At 41.8% G+C, this 20974-nt stretch overlaps 1 protein-coding gene across 3 annotated transcripts in view; it reads left to right on the top strand.

The window, feature by feature from the left end:
* Window positions 1–19517, top strand: part of RHOG (ras homolog family member G) — a 28203-nt gene extending 8686 nt beyond the window's left edge. For 2 of the 3 annotated variants that reach the window (XM_074217356.1, XM_074217354.1), the window contains exon 2: window positions 18024–19517. In XM_074217356.1, the coding sequence (XP_074073457.1) occupies window positions 18106–18681 (576 nt within the window). In that variant the 5' untranslated portion in view covers window positions 18024–18105 and the 3' untranslated portion in view covers window positions 18682–19517. Of the gene's footprint in view, window positions 1–1789; window positions 16154–18023 lie in introns of those variants that run through there. The other variant, XM_074217355.1, reaches the window with a different exon arrangement.
* Window positions 19518–20974: the final 1457 nt, after the last annotated feature.

Here is a 20974-nt window from a genome sequence, read left to right as displayed (position 1 = left end):
TTTCTAACAATATAGTAGTACTCCTATCTTCCTCATATGACTATGATGAGGATTAAATGAGTTGGTATTACATTTGATCAACAGAGCCCTGCAATCAGAGTAACTAGGTAGCTCAGTGAATAGAATTTTGGACTAGAATCAGAAAGACCTTGAGTTCATGCCCTGTCTCAAACACTTAGCAGCTAAGTGACCTTGGGCAAGTCACTTAACCTCTTTGCCTAAGGTTCCTCAACTGTAAAATGGGAATAATGATAATACTTGTCTCCCAGGGTCTTTGTCAGGATCTAATAAGATAATATTTGTAAACAGCTTGAAACAGTGGTTGGCACATAATAAATACTATTGAAATGCTAACTAATATTATTATATAGAGAGGACAAATGGTACCCAGGAGCTCACAGTCCTAGGAATTAGTGTGGAACATGTGCCTCATGGCTATACCCTGGAGATGTAAGGTGTGTGTGTGTGTGTGTAGGGGATGAGCCTGGGGATGGGGGGAGGGTAGAGAAATGAGAAGAGAAGTGGAGTTTCCTCCCTGACACATACTTTCCCCTGTGGAAACCCCCCTCCAACCTCCTTGGAGGTGGGGCCTGGGGCCAGGGTTGAGTTGGTTTGGAAATGGGAGGGGGTGGGGGTTTGTCCTTCCTGTTGGGGAGGGTGTGGGTGACCCTGGGAGGTGGGGGGGTGGTGAGGACACTGGTCTTCCGGCCATTCTGTGCTGTTTGACTGTTGGATATGAAATTCTCATTAGGAGTGGAGGGTCAAGAGCAGTGGAAAGAGCTCTGGGCCTGAGATCAAGGGACTTAGGTCCCAGCTCTGCCATGGACTGCCTCACTCACTGTTTGATGTTGGGCAAGTCCCTTGTCTTTGATGAACCTTGGTTTCCTCTTCTGTAAAATGAGGGGGTTGGGCTAGAAGATCACTAAAGTTCCTTCCAACATTTATTCTGTTCTAAGAAAGGCCTGTTCTGGCTCTAATATTCAATGAATCTCTGAATCATTTGGCAGCCTAAACCCTTAATTCCCTGAGGAGTCTTCTTCATTGCCCCACCCAGCCCCTTCTTGCACACAGCTATGACTGAGCCTCACCCCAACCTTTGGTTGCCCAGACCTGAATTGCAGACCTGAATCCTAGGGTACATTATCCCTTTTCCTTCCACCCTCCCCCAGAGCCCCAGTGGTCTGGAGAGGACAGGGCTGCCAGCCAAGTTGTGCTACAACAATTCCATTTCCTCCCTAGTCACAACCTAAGTCTGGCTGCTCCATCAGAGATTGGGCCTGTGTGTATGGGGGTGACAAGATCCTTCAGTGACTGATTTGCACTGAGACTACACCCCCCCCATTGGAATCTGGGATTTGAAGGGGGAGGTGGAGCCCAGGCACCTCCCCCTTCAAATCCAAGGATAGGAGAATGGGGTGGATGGCAAAGGCAGTAGGGAACCTCCCCCCAAAACTACAGGAGAAGATTTCTGATCTGGTCATTGGACCTGCCTGTGTTTTATAGGGAAAGAAGGAGAGAATAGAGGCCCCCCCCCCCCCATCCTAAGACAGATCTCATGTTCAACTAGTGGTAACCAGTTGCCACTCTTTCCCACAGTTGCTTTTACCCTTAAAAGCCTAGGATACTCGTTCTCTCATCTCCTCCCAATTCTCCCTCTACCATCCCCCCCAAAGAGGCTCACTACACACACACACACACACACACACACACACACACACACACACACACAAATATATATATATATATATATATATATATATATATATATATAACTTATTGACAGTATTTAGAATGAGCTTCATGCCCTGATCCCAGATCCATTATCTTAATGTAGTGGATAGAGTATCTATTTTAAAGTCAGAAGCTTACACCACAACACTAGCTAAAATTGTGACCTGGATTCAGTTTTCTTCTCAATCTCACATTCCTTTCAGCTTTTATGTTCTGTGTCTAGAATCTAGTTCTTGTGTCTAGAATGTTTTTTCCCTGCATTCATCCATGAGGATCTCTGGCAAATTCTTGAGTAGGGCATGGTCCAGATCAGAACTAGGTTACAGAGAAGCCCAACTTTGGCAATATGGGAGGGATAGAAAGACAGAGAGTAAGGAGGATGCTGCTTTGAAACAATGTGTCCTGGGTTAGGACTGGGACTGCAGGTTTGATGATAAGGGGATGGATGCATAAACATTGGGAAAGAGAGGACAGAACAGGATCAGGGAATGAGTAGGTCTCATTTACCTTTGTTTTATCCCTCATGAGAGACTGGGTGGCTTAATGGATAGGGAGTTGACCTTAAATCCAGAAAGACAGTTCAGGTCCCATCTTTGAAAAAAAAAACAAACCAAAAAACTGTGACCTTGGGCAAGTCATTCACCCTCTCCACATCAATGCAGTTCTCTTAGGACTTTTATGTTTTGGAGAAGGTGCTGACCTGCATTGATAGAAGGAACTTCTCCATCAAAAAGATTCATATATCGGGGTGACTAGGTGGCACAGTGGATAAAGCACCGGCCCTGGAGTCAGGAGTACCTGGGTTCAAATCTGGTCTCAGACACTTAAGAATTACCTAGCTGTGTGACCTTGGGCAAGCCACTTAACCCCGTTTGCCTTGCAAAAAACAAAAAAAAAGATTCATATATCAAGAAAATCACAGATGCAGTCTTAGTAGACACACACATAGTAGGCATCATTTTTTTGTATAGAAGTAAAAGAGCTTCTAAGCCTTGTGTTTTTTCCTATGTAAGATGTGGAGAGTTGGTCTTGATCTCCAAATTCCTTTTCACACAATTATCAGAGTGGACAGTAATCAATGGGGATCATTTAAAAATCAGATGACCTGTGCTCAGGTCCCAGATTATATAATCATGGACAATTCCCTGTCCCTCTCTGGTTTCAATTTTCTTCTCAGTAAAATGAGTGAACTGGACTTGAAATGTGCTTTGATATATGCACTTCAAGAATTAAACATTGGAGTCAGACTTAGGAGAGGATAAGAGGTGGTTTCATTGATTGGGAGACATTTTGAGGAGAAGCTGGGAAAATTAGGGTAATGCTTTCACCTCCTGGGATTTCCCCAGCCTATCCCCTTTCCTTCTTCCCTACATCTTCCCCTTCTCCCCCTTTGGGTTTCTTCCTTCCCCTCCCTACAGTCCTGCCAGCCACTCCCTGTTGGGACACTTCCCCTGTTCTAACGGTCAGGCCCCATCTTTCTCTGTTTCCTCCTTAATTCAAAAATTCAGTAAATACTTAGCATCAACTGTGTGTTCCATGTTTGAGATACAAGGATGAAGGTCAACATAGAACCTGTCCTCTAGGAACTTGGAGAAATTCAACATATTCACAAATAAGAATGATAGGAGGAAAAGTATAATAAGAACAAAGGGGAAAACCAAACAAAGTTCTAGAGATTTGAGGAGGGAGACATTGGTTTTTGCTTAATAGAAAGGGAGGAGGGGAGATGAGGGAAGACTTCATGGTAAACACCATGATAAACATGGTAAAGGCTTTGGAAGGACATGTTGAAGGACATCAGAGGGGTTTCAAAAGTCAGAGATAGGGAGCTCTGGTTATAAGCTGGCATGGGGTAGGAAGTATAGTGGTATTCTCACCCAACTCCCAGCAGCTGTGCACCAGACTCTTGTCTTTAAATTAGTGCTTGAGAGTCAGAGGTAGGGAGGGGAAAGAAAAAGTGTGGATGTAGTAGACAATAGTGATCTAGGAATAAAGAAATGTTAGTCCTCATTTAGCATGTGACCTAGGTTAAGTCTGTTCCCCCTGTTTTCTCCATTAAAAAATAAGGGGGTGAGACTAGATGGTCTCTAGGGTATTAATTTTCTAATAACAGAAACTATTGAAAAGTGGTCAGGGTGACTTAGGACATAATATTTCACTTGAGGTCTTTTCACTGGAAGTGGAAACTGGGTGACAATTATTAGTAGAGAAGATTCTTGGTCAGGTATGGGCATGACTAGAAGCCCTTGGAGGTCCGTTAAGCTTCTGCAAATCCTAGGAGGCCTCTCTTTGTCTTTCTCCAGGCCAAAGTCACACTCACGTAAGTGTGATGCCAATGTGAATTCAGTCTAAAGGGGAGGACTCAGTCTTGTGGGCAGATTTTCCTTTCCCTAAGGATACAGACACCGGAAATGCTAATGCCCTTTAAGAGAAGGGGGTGGGCATCAGCAACCCATTCACCAACAAACCATCTGTATTTACAAAGATTTCCTGTACTAGGAGGAGGAAGAGACCCCTGTCTCAAGGGAATTCCGGCCTGGCTGGGGATTTAAGACTCATACACAAGGAATAGTCACAAAACAGGATAGGAGAGAGCCAAAAGATAGCTTTTGTCATAAATTCAAGGCCTAAGTCATGGGGACTGGAACAATGAGGGGCCAAGAGTCTGGATTTGAAGAGAGAGGTACTGGCCTATTCATATTTATATCCAACACTATCATGAAGTCTTAAGACAAGATACTGCAGAAAATTTGATAGATTTCCATTTAAAAGACCTGAATTGGAGTGGTTAGGTGGCACAGTGGATAGAGCACTGACCCTGGAGTCAGGAGTATCTGAGTTCAAATTCGGCCTCAGACACTTAATAATTACCTAGCTGTGTGGCCTTGGGCAAGCCACTTAACTCCATTGCCTTGCAAAAAAATAAATAAATAAAATAAAAGACCTGAATTTAAATCCTGCCCCTCCCATTTACTATCTCTTTACAAGGCATATCCAGTTTCCTCACTTGGGAAATGTATGAGTGAGACCTCTAAGGTCCTTTCCAATTCACAATCTATGACTCTTTGGGCCAGGGTGGTTGAGAAAAGCCATGTAAAGTAAGAAGAGCTTGGATTTGAAGTCTAAGGAAACTTGAAAAGGGGAAAGTTTCCGATTTTGGCAAAAGTACCCCCAAGAATAAGATCTACTTGGTTAAAAAGATAGGTTGGAATGTTTTAAGAATTTTTAATTGATCCTATTTTTTAAATTGCTATCTAACTTCTCAGTAAATTTTTAGACCTTACTCCCTTTATCTCATGTCCAAAAGCAAAATATATTGACTGTGATAAAATATGCCTCATTCTGAATCTATATTCCACAATGTTTTTTAATAAGAGAATAGCATGCCTTCTCATCAGTTTGGAACAAAGCTGATAGAACCTTAAAGGTTGGGGATTAGATTTGATCTTAACAACTTGGCTAAATAAAAACCAAAACAAATGAATGATCACCTGTCTAACCTGTCCCAGATATGTTTTTTTTTATTTTTATTTTTTTTAACCAATCCAGAGTTCTTTCAAAATGATGTGGGGGGGGCGGCTAGGTGGCGTAGTAGAGCACCGGCCTTGGAGTCAGGAGTACCTGAGTTCAGATCTGGCCTCAGACACTTAATAATCACCTAGCCGTGTGGCCTTGGGCAAGCCACTTAACCCCATTGCTGTGAAAAATTTAAAAAACCAAAAAACCAAACAAACAAAAAAATGATGTCCAGGGAAATCAGTCAATTACTAGATCACAGAACTTGGTATGGAAAAAATCTTATAGATCACCAATATTAGTCCAATTCCTTCAGTTCACAGAAAACTCAGGGCAGAGTTAGAGAGATTTCCCCCAGGTCATGCAGATAAGTGCCCAGCTCAGTGATTTCTTCTCATTCTTGTAGTGCCCACTGGCATTTAGCTTATATCACCCTAGTATATTTAGTTGAGTTTGGGCCCACCTTTTTCCCTGACCAAGCTGTTTGATCCTGGGCAATTCACTTCATTTCTCATAGCTTCATTTTTAGCAATTTATAAATTGGGAATGATGATATTTTTACCACTTACCTCCCAGGGTGGTAACAAGTGTCTGAATGAGTTATAGTATAACAAGCATTTTATAAACTAATGTTGATTAGTTCCCACATCCTGATTCTTGTCTTGGTCATCAGACCTCCTGGATCCTCAAGACAACTCCCCTGGTAAAATAAAGACACAAAAATCAAAGGAGATAAAGCATCTAGGAAAAAAGATTTTCTTTTTTTCTGAAAGTGCCTATGTATTTTTATTCCTAGAAAGGGTCATAGACTTCACCTGATGACTGCCAAAAGAGTCAATGATACGGGGTGGCTAGGTGGCGTAGTGGATAAAACACTGGCCTTGGTGTCAGGAGTACCTGGGTTCAAATCCGGTCTCAGACACTTAATAATTACCTAGCTGTGTGGCCTTGGGCAAGCCACTTAACCCCATTTGCTTTGCAAAAACCTAAAAAAAAAAAAAAAGAGTCTATGATAAAAAAAATTAAGAAGTCAAATCTAGGACAGTTGTACAAAGGAAGAAACTGAGGCTCAGAAAGGAGACTGACTTGGGGGAGGGGCCTGGCCTCTTCTTCCCAAAGCACCTGAGCTAGTAACTCAGAAAACTGGGTTTGTGTTGATTGAAGTCAGGAAGAGATTGCATCATGAAGTATAAAGATTCTTGGACCAAGTGGCAAAATATTAGGGTTCAAATTCCAACTCTGCTACGATCTTGCTATGTGACCTTAGGCCAGTGCTTTTTGATCTCCGAGGAAAGTTACTTCCCTTATAATATATGAGTTAGTTTTGTTCATTTCCAGGTCTGGGAACAAAAATTGCCACTAAAAACTGAAAAGAGACAGGAAAGGACACTGTTGTATCACAAACTATAAGAACAATTCTTATTTGTTTAACACTTTAGAGATTACAAATCATAGGATAATATAGTTTCATGATCACTCTGTGAGTAGTGTTGTCAGCATTTTACAGATGAGTCAGAGGTGAAGTGACTTGCCCAGGGCGCAGGCGGTAAATGTCAGACCAGGTCTCCTGACTCCCACCTTTAGTAGGAAGACTTTTACTATTCTGTCATATTTTGAGATAACTGAACTAAGGCAGATCTCTGGGACAGTAACCTTTAAGAGTACTTTGAAAATTTTCCCCTATAGACCTGAACCTGGACCTTCATCCAAAGGCAGATGGAGAAAGTTGAATCTTTGGTCCCTGATCCTAAATTTACCCTTGAGTTTACTTTCCCAATCTACCTCTTTCTAGTCAACTCCCAGCAACTGTTTAGGGACTCAGGAACTTCAGTGACAGGCAAAGTTGTACCTTAGATGCTTCTCAGAATTGAAAAGATTCAACAGATGGAATCTGGTGCATCTTGGGAGACCTTCATCACTTTAATACAGCAGGTGCTTCTGATGTTACACCAATGTACCAAACCAAGATGGATATACTAAGTTTAAATAAGACATGGATTACTCCTCTTTCTGTATTCTATCATACAGCCAAACTTGCCTTCTTTCTGTTCTTCATATATGATACTTCATCTTCTATCTATCTAATCTTTGCACTTGCTGTTCCACATGTTTGGAATGCACCTTGTCTCATTTGATAATCCATTATTTTCTTGAAAACTCTGACAAACAGTATCTATATGAAGCCTTTACTGATTCCTGCCTATAGGCAGCTAGGTAGCACAATGGATAGAAGACTGGACCTAGTGAGTTTAAATCCAATCTCAGATACTGACTTGTTTTGTGACCCAGGGCAAGTCACTTAAGTTCTATCTGCCTCAGTTTCCTCATCTGTAAGATAGGGTTAATAATAGATCCACTTCTCAGAGTTGTGAGGATCAGAACAGATAATAATTAGCACAGTGTATTAAGTATAAATACTTGTTTCCCTTCCCTATTCCCCTATTATATCCTTCCCCCTTAAAATTGTTTTTTACCTTACAATCCTTTTTTTTTTATATTCAGTTTTAATAAAGCAGTGGGATTAAGTGACTTACCCAAGGTCATATAGCTAGTGGTAAGTATCAAGTGTCTGAGATGAGATTTGAGCTCAGATCCTCTTGACTTTGCATCCAGTGTTCTATCCACTGTAGCACCTAGCTGCCCCCCCTTATTTTGTATCACATAATTTCTCAGTGTTTTAGTCAGATCTATAAGATAACAAATGACAGATAAGTGCCATTCTGTAATGAAAGAGTCTTGTCATCCAGAAAATTTCTATACCAGTAGGGTCATAGGTCCTGCCTAATCTCTAGGCCTAATTTTATATATATTTTATATCCTCAGATGGAATGTAAGCTCCTTGAGGACAAGGACTATTTCATTTTGTTTTGTTTCACTGATGTCTAACAGTGCATGGCAGATTGTAGGTGCCTGATTAATGCTTATTTATTGATTGATTATAGTCTAGTAAAAGGACATGATATATGCACAGATAACTAATATATGACAGCCATTGTGGCATAATAATGTATATATCAAAAGACCTAGGATTGAATCTTGGCCTTTTCTTCCTTTGTGTTTCTGGATGTTGACTTCTCTTTGCCTTGGTTTTCAAATCCATAAAATTAGAAAATTAGACTTGATTTAGCTAAATGGCACAGGGAGTAGAATGCTGGACATAAAGTTAGGAAGAGTTGAGTTCAGATCTTTTGTTAGACTCTAGCTGGGTAATCAGAGGAAGTCATTTTTACCTCTGGTTACCTCAGTTTCCTCAACTATAAAATGGGAATAATAGCATATACTTCCCAGAGTTTTTGTGAAGAAGAAATGAAATTATATATGTAAAAATCTTTGCAAATCTTAAAGCACTTATATGATGATGTTTGTCCTTCATTCTCAAAGAGGACCACTAGCTATCAGCATCATTGTCGTCATCTTCACCATCATCATCATCATGGGTTCCTAACCTTTTGTGGAGCGTGGATCCCTTAGTAATTTAGTTACTCCTTCTCATAATCAAGTTGGTTTTTAAATAATTTAATCAGTTAAAAGTTAGTGAAAATAAAAATCTAACCACAGGACATTAGAAGGATCAGGAGAATCAATTGATGCAAAAATTTACCTGGTCCTTTGAAGTATAATATCTTAAAATTCCCATCTTTCTTAAGAACATTAGAACTAGGGGCGGCTAGGTGGTGCAGTGGATAGAGCACCGGCCCTGGAGTCAGGAGTACCTGAGTTCAAATCCGAGCTCAGACACTTAATAATTACCTAGCTGTGTGGCCTTGGGCAAGCCACTTAACCCCATTTGCCTTGCAAAATCCTAAAAAAAAAATTAGAACTAGATGATCCTTAAGGCCAAAATCCTGTGATTGCAAGAAATGTATGAGAGCTCCAAAGTACAACAACATTCTAGCAAGTGATGACTGTGCCTATTGATACTGTGAGAGAGAGAAAGAAAAGTCACATTCAAGGTGCCACATTCAAGAATCTTTCCACATGATTAGGGAGACAGAGGAGTATACAGCCCCTAGAGAGCAAAACTAGAAGCAGTGGAGGGGAGTGTCAGGGATTTAGATTCAGCCAGATGAAAAAGAAAAGCTTCCTTTTATGTCAGGAGGCAACTTCCCTAAAGACACAAAGGACTCAAGCAAATTGTCATGCAAATAATTTCATGGAAATACAGGCTAGTAGCTTCCTAATAATACCTAATATTTCTATTTAGTTTTTCAAAGCACTTTTGCATATCTCATTTGATTGTCCCAATGATTCCATGAAGTAGGTACTATTATTATCCCCATTTTACAGAGGCAGAGGTTAAATGACCTGTTCTATGTCACATAGCCAGTGTGTGAGGCAGGATTTGAAGTCAGTTCTTTTTGATTTCTAATATAATCTGATGGTCCTTAGAGATCACTGTATATTGGCAGTGAGGTGATTCAGTAAAGAGTTGGACCTGGAGTCAGGGAGTTGTTGTTGTTCATTTGTTTCAGTCCTTTGACTGACTCTTCTGCCGCCCCCCCCCCATTTGGGGTTCTTGACAAAGATAGCTGGTGCCATTTGCTATTTTTTTCTTCTCCAGCTCATTTTACAGATGAGGGACTGAAGCAAACAGGCAAAAGTGACTTGCCCGGGGTCACAGCTAGTAAGTGTCTGAGACTGAATTTAAACTTAGGAAAATGAGTTTTCCTGATACCAGACCTGGTACTTTATTCACTTTGCCACCTAATTGCCCAGTCAGAGCCTGAGTTCAAGTCCATCCTCAAGATTCTTACTAGTATCATGATCCTGGGTAAGACGCTTAACTGCTGCCTGCCTCAGCTTCTTCATATGTAAAAGGGAAATAGCAGCACCTGTCTCCTAGAGGTGTTGTGAGCATCAAATAATATATTAGTAAATTTCTTTGCAAACCTCAAAAATGTTATTTAATTGTCATCGTGGGGGAAGATGGTGAGGAAGAGCATAATGATACCTGCTGTTTTTCCCTTCTAGTGTTGGTCTCAGAGAAGAAATTGGCTACTAAAAAGAACTGAATGGACGCAAGATGTTTAGGACCTAACTCTGGGTCCCTGATATGGTTCCTCCCTCCCCCCTCTCTACTTTGGATGGGTTCTTTCCTTAGTTCTTACAACTGTTCCATAGGGGTTTCTACCAGATCCAAGAGACCTTGAGAAAGAAGGTACTTATCCTGGACCAGGTAGAGCAGATATCTGGGTTTTTCCCTTGGGGTGGAATAGAATCCATGATTCCCCAGATTTGTACTGAGATCTTTTGTGTACCCAGGACTGTATCCATCTAACCTTGCCAAGGGGAGACCAGGAGGAAGACAATCAGATCCTGCCCTCTGGGAGTTTCCAAACTACCAAACCAGATGAGAAACACCTGACATCAAAAAACAGGAGAATATAGTGATAACTAATGACTCTAGTGTTCTGTGGTTTGCAAAGTGCTTTCCTTTGCAAGACAGCCACTGTGGATGTGATGACCGTCATATTTTAGATGAGGAAAATTAAAAAACATGGTGAAGTTAGATGACTTTCCCAAGGCTACACAGTTGCAGAGGTCAGATTCAAACTCAGGTTCAAATCCTGACATCCCTCAATTCATTTATTCATTTATTTCTTCAATCAACAAGCATTCATTAATGCACCAAGCATTATTCCACGCCCTGGAGATGTGAACCCATTGATTCAGAGTTCCCTCAGTGAAAAAATTTTAGCCTGTTCTGTACCGTTCTTTTCCACATCCTCCCAAAAGTTCACCAAAAAGGATCCACCCAGATGGTGCTAGTAGAGGGAGTGTTCTAGTTGTCCACCTGTCATCCCTTGCCTTGCCAGCAGTTCATTTTTTCCTAGGATACCATTCCTTGATGACATCTTTTCCTTCTGTAATTTCTTGGAGTCCCTCATTGGTTGTAGTTTTTTAGCCGGTTCTCCTCTCCCCTGCCTCTCACCCCTTTAGCTGTAGTCTCTGTAAAACACTCAATTTTCTGTTCTTTAGAGGCAACGATTGTCACTGCCATATTAGTAACACTGGCAAAATGTTAGAATTGAGAAGAAAGGCCTTTGCAGTCATGGAAAGGAAGCTTGGAGTCAGTGAAACAGTTTCTGTTCATAAGGAGGTTAATTTTTTTCTTTTGGGGAAAACATCATACACATAGAAAATAAATTGCAAAAATATATATACAAAGTAATTTCTGGGAGGTGGGGCAAGACAGTAGCAGCTCAGGAAAGACCTCTCTTTAGGGGGTAGTATTTAGGCTGAGCTTCAAAGAAATCTAGGGATTTTTTTTTCAGAGGCGAGGAGGGAATGCATTCCAGACAGGGGCAACAAACTTCTACAAAGACTAAGGGCTAGGAGATGGAATGTGGAGAATTAGGAATAGCAAGCATGGACACTTTAGATGGACCCTAGGATTTATGGAGGAAAGTCTTGTACATTTGGCCTGAAAAGTAAGCTACAGTCAGACTGTGGACTTTGCAAACCAAAGAGAGGAATCTATGTTTTATCAAGAGGCAAGCTAGAAGTACTGGAGCTATTTGACCAGGAGCATGGTGAGACCTGACTTTTAGAAATATCAATTTGACAACTGGATGGAGGATGGGGGAGAGTAGGAAACTATTGCAATAATCATGGGGAGAGGTGAGGAGGTCCTGAACTAGCTAGTATGCCTCAGATCTTCAGGTCTGTGGCAGTTAGAAAAGACTGACTTGGATTAGTCTCAGAAAACTTCCTCCAGGACTTCAAGGATGGGTATCATTTGGGATCAGATGGGAAGAACCTTGAATCCAGGCTGAGGTGTCTGAACCTTCTTGAAAGCAGTGGAGAGCTATGACAAATTCTTGAGCAAGACATGGGCAGATCTGGCCTGTGGTGACTTTAGAAAAGTATGAGGAGGAAGGAGACCCTCCTATGAACAGGGTGATAGGATTATAGATTTAGAGGTAGAAGGGTCCTTAGAAGTTATCTGGTTCAATTTCTTATTTTATAGGTAAGGAAACTGAGGCCCATAGAGTCCAAGATCATACAGAGGGAAGATGAGCCCAGTTCCTATGACTTTAAACCTACTACTTTTCCCTGCTGCCTTTCCTGGAACCTAAGACACTCTGTCCAGGATATAGAGTTTAAAGCTTTTGAGTAAGAGCCATAGGATTAGAGAGGAGAGTATGATTGAATAAGAGAAATTTTGAAGAATGTTTGAAGGATATGAGGAGATTCAAATCAGCAAATAATTATAGTGTGTTTATCATGTTTATAATTGCAGATTCAACATTCCATTAAGCCATCTAGCTCCTTCTAGGTAATTATAAAGCTCCACATTGAATAACTATGGATTTCAAAGCACTCTGCAAACTTCCAATGAACTAGTAAGGAGGTGTTATTAGATCCTGCTACTTAGCAGGGCTTTAGGATGTATGTATCAGGAATTGTTCCATGTAACAGAATTTAACATTAAAAGGAACTTTAGAATGTATTTAGTCTCTCGTTTTCCAAAGGAGGAAACCTAGATCTAAATAGATGGAGTGATCTGACTCAATCAGGTAAGTTGTAGAGTCAAAATTTGAACCCAGGTCTTCCTATCCACTCCTCAGTACACTTTAAGCCAACTGGTGCTGATTATCATGATGGAAAAATAGGACTCTTTGGGGATGCTAGAACCCTGGGGGGAAGTTATCAATATGTCAGAAACTTGCATAATTTGTATATATGGCAAGAGTACCATCCATATTCTTGCTTAGATGAACTTTCTTTGGTTCCCTGTGAAAACTTTTTGGTCAAATCCAGTCAAATCCTCACTATTGGGAAGCATGGATCTGGAATTGGGACCTTCGTTCCTTCCACATTTATTAAATGCCTGCTAATGCCCAGCTCTGAGTTTATACTAAATAAAACTTGATTCTTGCCCTCTTGCAGCAGAGTCAGGAGAGTTAGACTCTAACACACAAGATTACAAGTACATTCAAGGTACTGAATGCTATGTAAAATTTCAGAAGTCATTCCTGATGTGGGGCAACCTCCAAGATCCTGGAGGAGATAGTTACTATTTGAATTAGTCTTTAAAGGGCTAGGTAGGACTTTTTCAGGATTTAAGTTCAAATTTTAGGTTATGCTTCTTCCTGGGGGGATAAAACTGAATGGGTTGTGTTGAAACTGGACTTCTTAGCTCTATATTATGGATTATGATACTAATTTTAGGTGTTGAAGACTGTGTCCTGAGGTGAGCCCAACCTTTGTTATTAACTTAATGCTTAAGGGGAGGGGAAGTAAGGAGTCAGCCTGTGGCGGTTCCAGGAAGTGGCTGGTGGAGGGTGGTCCCCAGAGTTGAGAAAGTAAAAATAACTGAGCTGTGGTCTCCAGGAATGCAACTTATGAGTACAATGTAGAATCCAGGGCTAGGCCGAGTCAAGATATTTGTGTCCAGGTTAGGAAGAGATACCCAAAGGCAACAGCAAAACTATATTAAGGGGAGTGGCTAGGTGGCACGGTGGATAAAGCACCGGCCCTGGAGTCAGGAGTACCTGGGTTCAAATCTGGTCTCAGACACTTAATAATTACCTAGCTGTGTGGCCTTGGGCAAGCCACTTAACCCCATTTGCCTTGCAAAAAAACCTAAAACAACAAAAAAAACTATTAAGGGAAGATGTGAATTAAGACCTAGGAATTGAGACATCTAGGAATTACCAGTCCTTAGGTAAACCTGAACTACCTATTTTAGGCATGGCATCCCAAACCATAGCTGATAATAATCCCACCATATGTGCCCTAGTCAAACTGTATGTGAAGAATTCTGTTTGAGTGCCATATTATAGAAGGAATATGGATAGGCTAAATGTATTCAGAAAGGATGACCAGATTACTGGGAGCACTAAAGAGTATGTTATAAGAAGATCATTTAAAGGAACTGGGGATATTGAACCTGGAGAAGAGAAGACTTGGAGATGTGTAGATATGAGTTGTCTTCAAAATAGTTTTTGAATTTGATTTCTGACTGGTTCTCATATTGCAAAGAAAGGCAGATTTTAGGCTTGATGCAAGAAAAATCTTCCTAACTATTAGAACTGTCAGAGAGTGGAATGGACTGCCTTGGGACACATTTCCCATAACTGGAGATGTTCAGATGGAGGCTGGTGCCTCCTTGTTGGAGCTGTCATAGAGGAGATTCCTGATTATTTATGGCTTAGGCATGTTGCTCCTTAAGCTTCCTTCCTCCTCTTGAGAATCTTCAGTTCTCTTCAAATGGAGATACTATTGTTCTGGATCCAGTCTTTTTTTTTTTTTTTTTACTTTATTTTTTCCAATTACATGCAAAGATAGTTTTCAGCATTCATTTTTGTAAGATTTTGAATTCCACAATTTTCTCCCCCCCAACAGTGAATAATCTACAACTATGTTAAACCTCTTTTCATATTAGTCATGTTGTGAAAAAAAGAATCAGAACGAAAGGAAAAAATGGAAAGGAAAAAACATAAAATAAATTTTCGAAAGAGAAAATGGTGCTTTGATCTGCATTCAGACTCCATAGTTCTTTTTCTGGAAGTGGATGGCATTTTTCCATCACAAGTCTTTTAGAATTGTCTTTGAGAATAGCTAAGTCTATCATACTTGATCATCACACAATGTTGCTTTTGTGTACACTTCCCCAAGTGTATTAGGGGGTACAATGTTCTCCTGGTTCTGCTTGCTTCACTCAACGTCAGTTCATGTAAGTCCAGGTTTTTTTTGAAATCCACCTGTTCATTTCTTGGAGAACAGTGGCATTCTATTACATTCATATACTGCAATTTGTTCAGTCATTCCCCTATTTATGGGCATCCCTTCACTTTCCAATTTTTTGCCGATGCTATTTAAGTAAGTGCTGCTATATTTTTGTATATATGGGTCTTTCTCCCCCTTTTTATGATCTCTTGGGACACAGATCTTACGGTAATGTTGTGCTTCATTTTCGAAGAAGACCACCACTACATCAGGGAGATGAATTGGATTTGAGTGAGGGGGTGCTGTGCTAAGTCACCAGCTTTACTTTCTCCTCCAGAGTCATCTGAGTCTAGTGGCCAGATATGAATCTGGATGACTGGAGATGGCCCTGAAAGTGAGGCAATAAGGGTTAAGTGATTCAAACTCCTGTTCTCCTGACTCCAAGGCCAGTGCTCTAGCCACTGCATCACCTAGCACAGTCCTTTGTAGTGGTAGTAATACTGGATCAAAGGGCGTGCAGGTTTATAAAAGCCCTTTGGGCATAGTTCCAAAATGTTCTCCAGAATGGTTGGATCAGTAATAGTGCATTGGTAGGACTGAGTCTTTTCTTCAGGATATATTGAAACCTGACCATAATCCTGTAATCCTTTTTGCTTTATATATGTCCTTGGGGTTAAGGGTTCTAGTACCAGAGTTCCCACTTTTCTTAACTGTAATCTCTTTAATTGCTTTCCTCTGAATTTGTTTCCAGTGATAGTTCCCTGGAAAATTGAGTATAGGGGGGGTAATAGTGGAGATTTTCCTCACATAATTGCTTGTTGAATGAATAGGATTACTCCTTTCTATAGTTACTATAATGGGAAACCAGGGAGCTGGGGACCCACAAAAAAATGTGTGTGTAGATATATCTGTATGTTAGAGAAACAGAGAGAAATGGAATTATGTGCATGTATGTGTATATACATATATAGTAATAACAGTCTTGCCAGCTCTTTTTTCTTCTCACATTCTCTCAAAAGTCTTTTCCTTTACAATTGTATATGTATCTGTCTCTATTTCCATTTTGCTGTGAATATCTAGGGTATGTGTATGTGCTAGCATGTTTCCATTGAATTTAGAATTAAAAGAGAACTTGTAGATTATCATATTCAATCCCCTCAAGTTTATAAAGGAGGAAACTGAGGCCCAGCTTGAGGAAATGCCTTCTAGAAGGCTGTACAAATGGTGAGAGGTAAGTTTTGAAAATAAATACTTTAGTACCAAATCCAGTACTTTTTCCACTCCACTATATTATTCCCAGTACCTGAGTACCTAAGCATGGGTCTCTCTCTTTCTGAAGGTTGTCAAGGTAGGCTAAGGGGATCAATTCCTTAAGTGTAATACCAGGATATAAGCAAAGATGTCTTACTGATGACAGTGGGAAAAAATGCTGGATTTGGAATTAGAGGACCTGGGTTCAAACCCTGGGCCCATTTACTTAACTTACTGTAACTTTGAGCTAGTTACTTAACCTCACTTTCCTTATTTGTAAAATGAGAAAGTACCTCTAAGGTACCCTTCCATCTCTAAATCCACAATTTATGATCCTCCTCAATGTGATTCCCCTCTCTTATCTACTTTTGGTGAGTTCCATAAGATTTCCACATCTGAGGATGTCTAGAGGGTCCAGATTCATTATCTTCCTCTTTTCATTATTCAGGAGAGGCTAGATAACCACTTCTTGGATATGTTGTTTGTAATCAAGGGTATATTGAAGGTGGAGCTGTGGATAGATCACTGACCCTGGAGTCAGAAAGACCTTAGTTCACATCCAGTCTCAAGACCCTTGATATTGATACTTACTAGCTGTGTGACCTTAACCTCATTGCCACATAAAACCTTTTTTTTAAAAAGAGTATATCGGAGTCATATCTCTCTAAGGTCCTTCTTAATTTAGAGATGTTGAATTATAACCATTTCTCTTTCTGTCCTAATTCTTGGTATGTCAGAAAATGTGAGCTTTTAGGGTATTGGGAGTCTGTGTATAAGGAGAGCTAGACAGAGTCAGGAAAATATTTTCTTAATAGCTATGTGACTTTGGGCAAGTCACTTAACATCTGATTGCCTCAGTTTGCTCATCAGTAAAATGGAGATAATAATAGCACCTACCTCCCAGGATTGCTAGGAGAATCAAATGAGATAATGATTGTAAAGTGTCAGGGGGGCTAGGTGGTACAGTGGATAAAGCACCAGCCCTGGAGTCAGGAGTACCTGGGTTCAAATCCGGTCTCAGACACTTAATAATTACCTAGCTGTGTGGCCTTGGGCAAGCCACTTAACCCCATTTGCCTTGCAAAAACCTAAAAAAAAATTGTAAAGTGTTTAGCATAGTGTCTGACACAAAGAAGGGCTATAAAAATGTTAGCTATCATCATCATCATGTGGGGACAGAATCCCAGATAACTCCCCACATGACCATGCCCTTTCCTACTTCTTCTATAGGTTATCTTGAACATTTGGGGCAAAGTTAGGATCACCCTGAAGAATATAGGTGTATTAGAGGGAGGTTTAGGTTTTCAGCTCTATCTCTTCTCACCTAATGACCATTCTTCTCTCCTTCCTTCCCTCTGTCAGAGGGCAGGGGAGGGGAGATCTTCCCAAGCACTAGATTTAGAGTCAGGTGGTCTGGACTAAAATCTTAGATCTCGGTACTTCAGTAAAATCACTTCCCCTTCTTGAGATTTCAATCTTTCCAATTAAAAAATGTTGGGAAAGGATGGGGATTAGACTAGATGGTCTCCAAGGTCCCTTTTAAATACTAAATTCTCTGTTCCTTTCTATGAGCCATGTCTCCCTCACCTCAGGAGGTATCTAGGGTCATCTAATGGGGGACGATAGTGTGTAGGATGATAGTGTGATCTAATAATGCAAGAAAACTAGATTTGGAGTCAGAGGACCTGGCTTTAAATTCTAGTTCCAGTATGTCTTTGATTCAGTTTACCCTTCTGTAAAGTCAAGGGGTTGGGTGGAATAGGTGAATTGTAGAAATCCTCTCAGATCCTGTCTAAAACCCTCCCTTCCTGATGGCAAGTCTCTCTTTTTTCACTGTCTCTTGTATACAGGTTGAAGTATTGGCTGCCACTGTAGGGGCTCTGGCTGGGACCAGCAAGGAAGGCCACAGCTGCACCCGCCGCAGCCGCCACGATGCAGAGCATCAAGTGTGTGGTGGTAGGCGACGGGGCAGTAGGCAAGACATGCCTTCTCATCTGCTATACCACCAACGCTTTCCCTAAGGAATATATCCCAACAGTGTTTGACAACTACAGTGCCCAAAGCACTGTGGATGGGCGCACAGTCAACCTGAACCTGTGGGATACAGCAGGCCAAGAAGAATATGACCGGCTACGCACCTTGTCCTATCCCCAGACCAATGTCTTTGTCATCTGCTTCTCCATCGCCAGCCCACCTTCTTATGAGAATGTGCGGCACAAATGGTACCCTGAAGTATGTCACCACTGCCCTGACGTGCCTATCCTGCTCGTGGGCACCAAGAAGGACCTGCGGGCTCAGCCAGATGCCATAAGGCGGCTGAAGGAGCAGGGCCAGGCACCCATCACACCCCAGCAGGGGGTAGCTCTGAGCAAGCAGATCCATGCTGTTCGCTACCTCGAGTGCTCTGCGCTGCAGCAGGATGGCGTCAAAGAGGTGTTCGCTGAGGCTGTCCGGGCTGTGCTCAATCCAACACCACTCAAGCGAGGCCGCTCCTGTTTCCTCTTGTGACTCCCCAACCTTGGGAGGGGACAGAGCTCCGCTCCCCTCCTCTCCCCTGCTGGCCCAGTCTGGGGTTTGTCATCTGTTCATCTTCCTGAGCCCCTATTCTCTTTCCCACCTCTGCCAGATGTGCCTTGGCCCCCTTCTCATCTAGGTCTAATTGGCTCCTCTTTCTCCCTCCAATATGTGGCTCCCAACCAGTGTCCATGCTCTTCCATTAATGGATGGGAAAAAGATAGGGGCAACATTCTTGACCCCCTTTCTCCGGTCAGTCTTTACATTCTCATTTCAGTGAACATTTATTTACCAATTCCCTATACTGTTCTGGGTCTAGAAATTCAGAGATGAAAAATGATACAGTCCTTGCTCTCCTGGAGCTTACAGTCCACTGTTCTGTCCCTGGCACTCAGAGCTAAAGAAGGCCTGTTGGTGGAGAGGGTCTTTTCTAGCTCTCCTACCCCATCACCCCATCAATTTTCAATGAGCTTCCTTGGACCAACCCTCAGGGGACTTTATAAGCTTCCCTATGTTTAGGGCACTTCTGGAGACCTGTCCTACCCTCTGGCCATCCCTGCTCCAGCCTGGCTACAATGCTCAGGACACACCTCACCCCTCTTGCCAGGACAGGAGCATAGGATCCTGAGAAGAGAGGGAGCCAGCCAGCACCTGCCCACTTGAGAAATGGGCAAGGAAAGCCAGCTGCCTCCCCGTCCCCATTTACAAACCCACCAACAGACTTTACCCATATGCTCTGGGGCTCTGGAAGGGATGGGAGGACTTGTCTTATCCCATCAACCCCCTCAACCCTCTCCCTGCGTGCATTAATAAAACCTCCTTGTGTTAAAGTCCCAGCTCTTCCCTTTGTAGTGGGGAGGGGGGTGCAGGGAGGAGGAAGAACGGTTAGGGGCACTGGAGAGATGGGAGGGGGCTGGAGAGCACTCTCAGGACTAGGGTGTGTGGTAGCATTGGTTGAGGACTGGTGGGATGGGATTCCTTGAGGATTAGAAGCTATTTTTAACAAGGGTGCAGGTTCACAGAAGAGATTCTATTGTCACTAATTTCCCTTCCAACCCCAACTATCATTTCCTTGACAGTCAGACAAATGCACTATAGCCAGCTCTGTAGAGCAGCTCTTGAGAATGACACTGGGTAAAGAGAGGCTCCTGTTTTAAATTTTTTCCCCTCTGAGGACATCCTTTTGTCACCCTGAATCTGTCCTCTTTCTCCTATTCCTTCTTCAGGGGTAATCTTAACAATAAATAGAATTTGAAGCATAAAGTATCTTCAAACTCCCCAGTGCCAAGGGTCCTGAGCACCAGGTTCAGACTACCTGTAAATGTCCAAAGAGCTGTTAATGTTGCCAAGAGGTTGAATATCTGTGCATTCCTGGTCTGAAGGAAGGGGAATCTCCTAGACCAGGAGAACTTCCTGAAGGAGAGCAAGCAACCACAATAATACTGGCAACAAATCAACAACCAAAGGTTATGCCAAAGAAATCTTTAAAGATAGAACTGAAGACCATCTTGTCCAATGCCCTTCAGTTTACAAATAACATACTGAGTCACCCAAAGGAGAAGAGACTTACCTGAGGTCACATAGTTATGGTACCATTACCTGGACTAAAATTCAGGTCACCTTATTCAATCCTCTACTGGAGCAAAGGTGCACAATATAGGCTAAAGGTCCTTAGATCACAGAGTATGTGGTGCCATTCTTAATTGGAGACCTAGTTCACTCTTAAAGGAAGGCCCAGTTCCCTGGGATTCTGCCATGCTAATGATTCCAATTACACCTGTGAGCACTAAGTTACCTGCCACATGACTCAGTTTTTTCATTGAAAACAAGGGGCATCCCCCAGCCTTCAATATTCCCAAGATACATGGTCCTAGTCTAGGTAGGGTATTGGCTAAAAGAAAAAACAGTGTTTTTCTTAAATGTATAATTACAAGTGTCCCTTGGGGGGGTGGGAAAGTGATTCTACAGAACAAGAAGAAATTTGGAGGGGGAAAGAGAAAATTCCCTGAGTGGGGGATGAGGATGGAGAGGACTCCTCAGGAATGAAAATCAATAGGCTAGAGTTAGAATGAGTAGAAGACTGATAGTGATGGGCAGAAGTAACCAAGCAAATTCAGGGTTGGTGGTGCAGTGCATAGAGCACCAACCCTGGGGTCAGGGACCTGAGTTCAAATCTGACCCCAGACACTTAATAATTACCTAGTTGTATGGCCTTTGGCAAATCACTGAACCCATTGCCTTGAAAAAAAACAAAAACAAAAGTTCAGGGTTGGATATGTCTGTCCAT

This window comes from Macrotis lagotis, chromosome 1 (assembly GCF_037893015.1).
Source record: "Macrotis lagotis isolate mMagLag1 chromosome 1, bilby.v1.9.chrom.fasta, whole genome shotgun sequence".
Classification (NCBI taxonomy): domain Eukaryota; kingdom Metazoa; phylum Chordata; class Mammalia; order Peramelemorphia; family Peramelidae; genus Macrotis; species Macrotis lagotis.
Note: the sequence above shows the minus strand (reverse complement) of the source record. Positions and strands in the feature narration are given on the sequence as shown.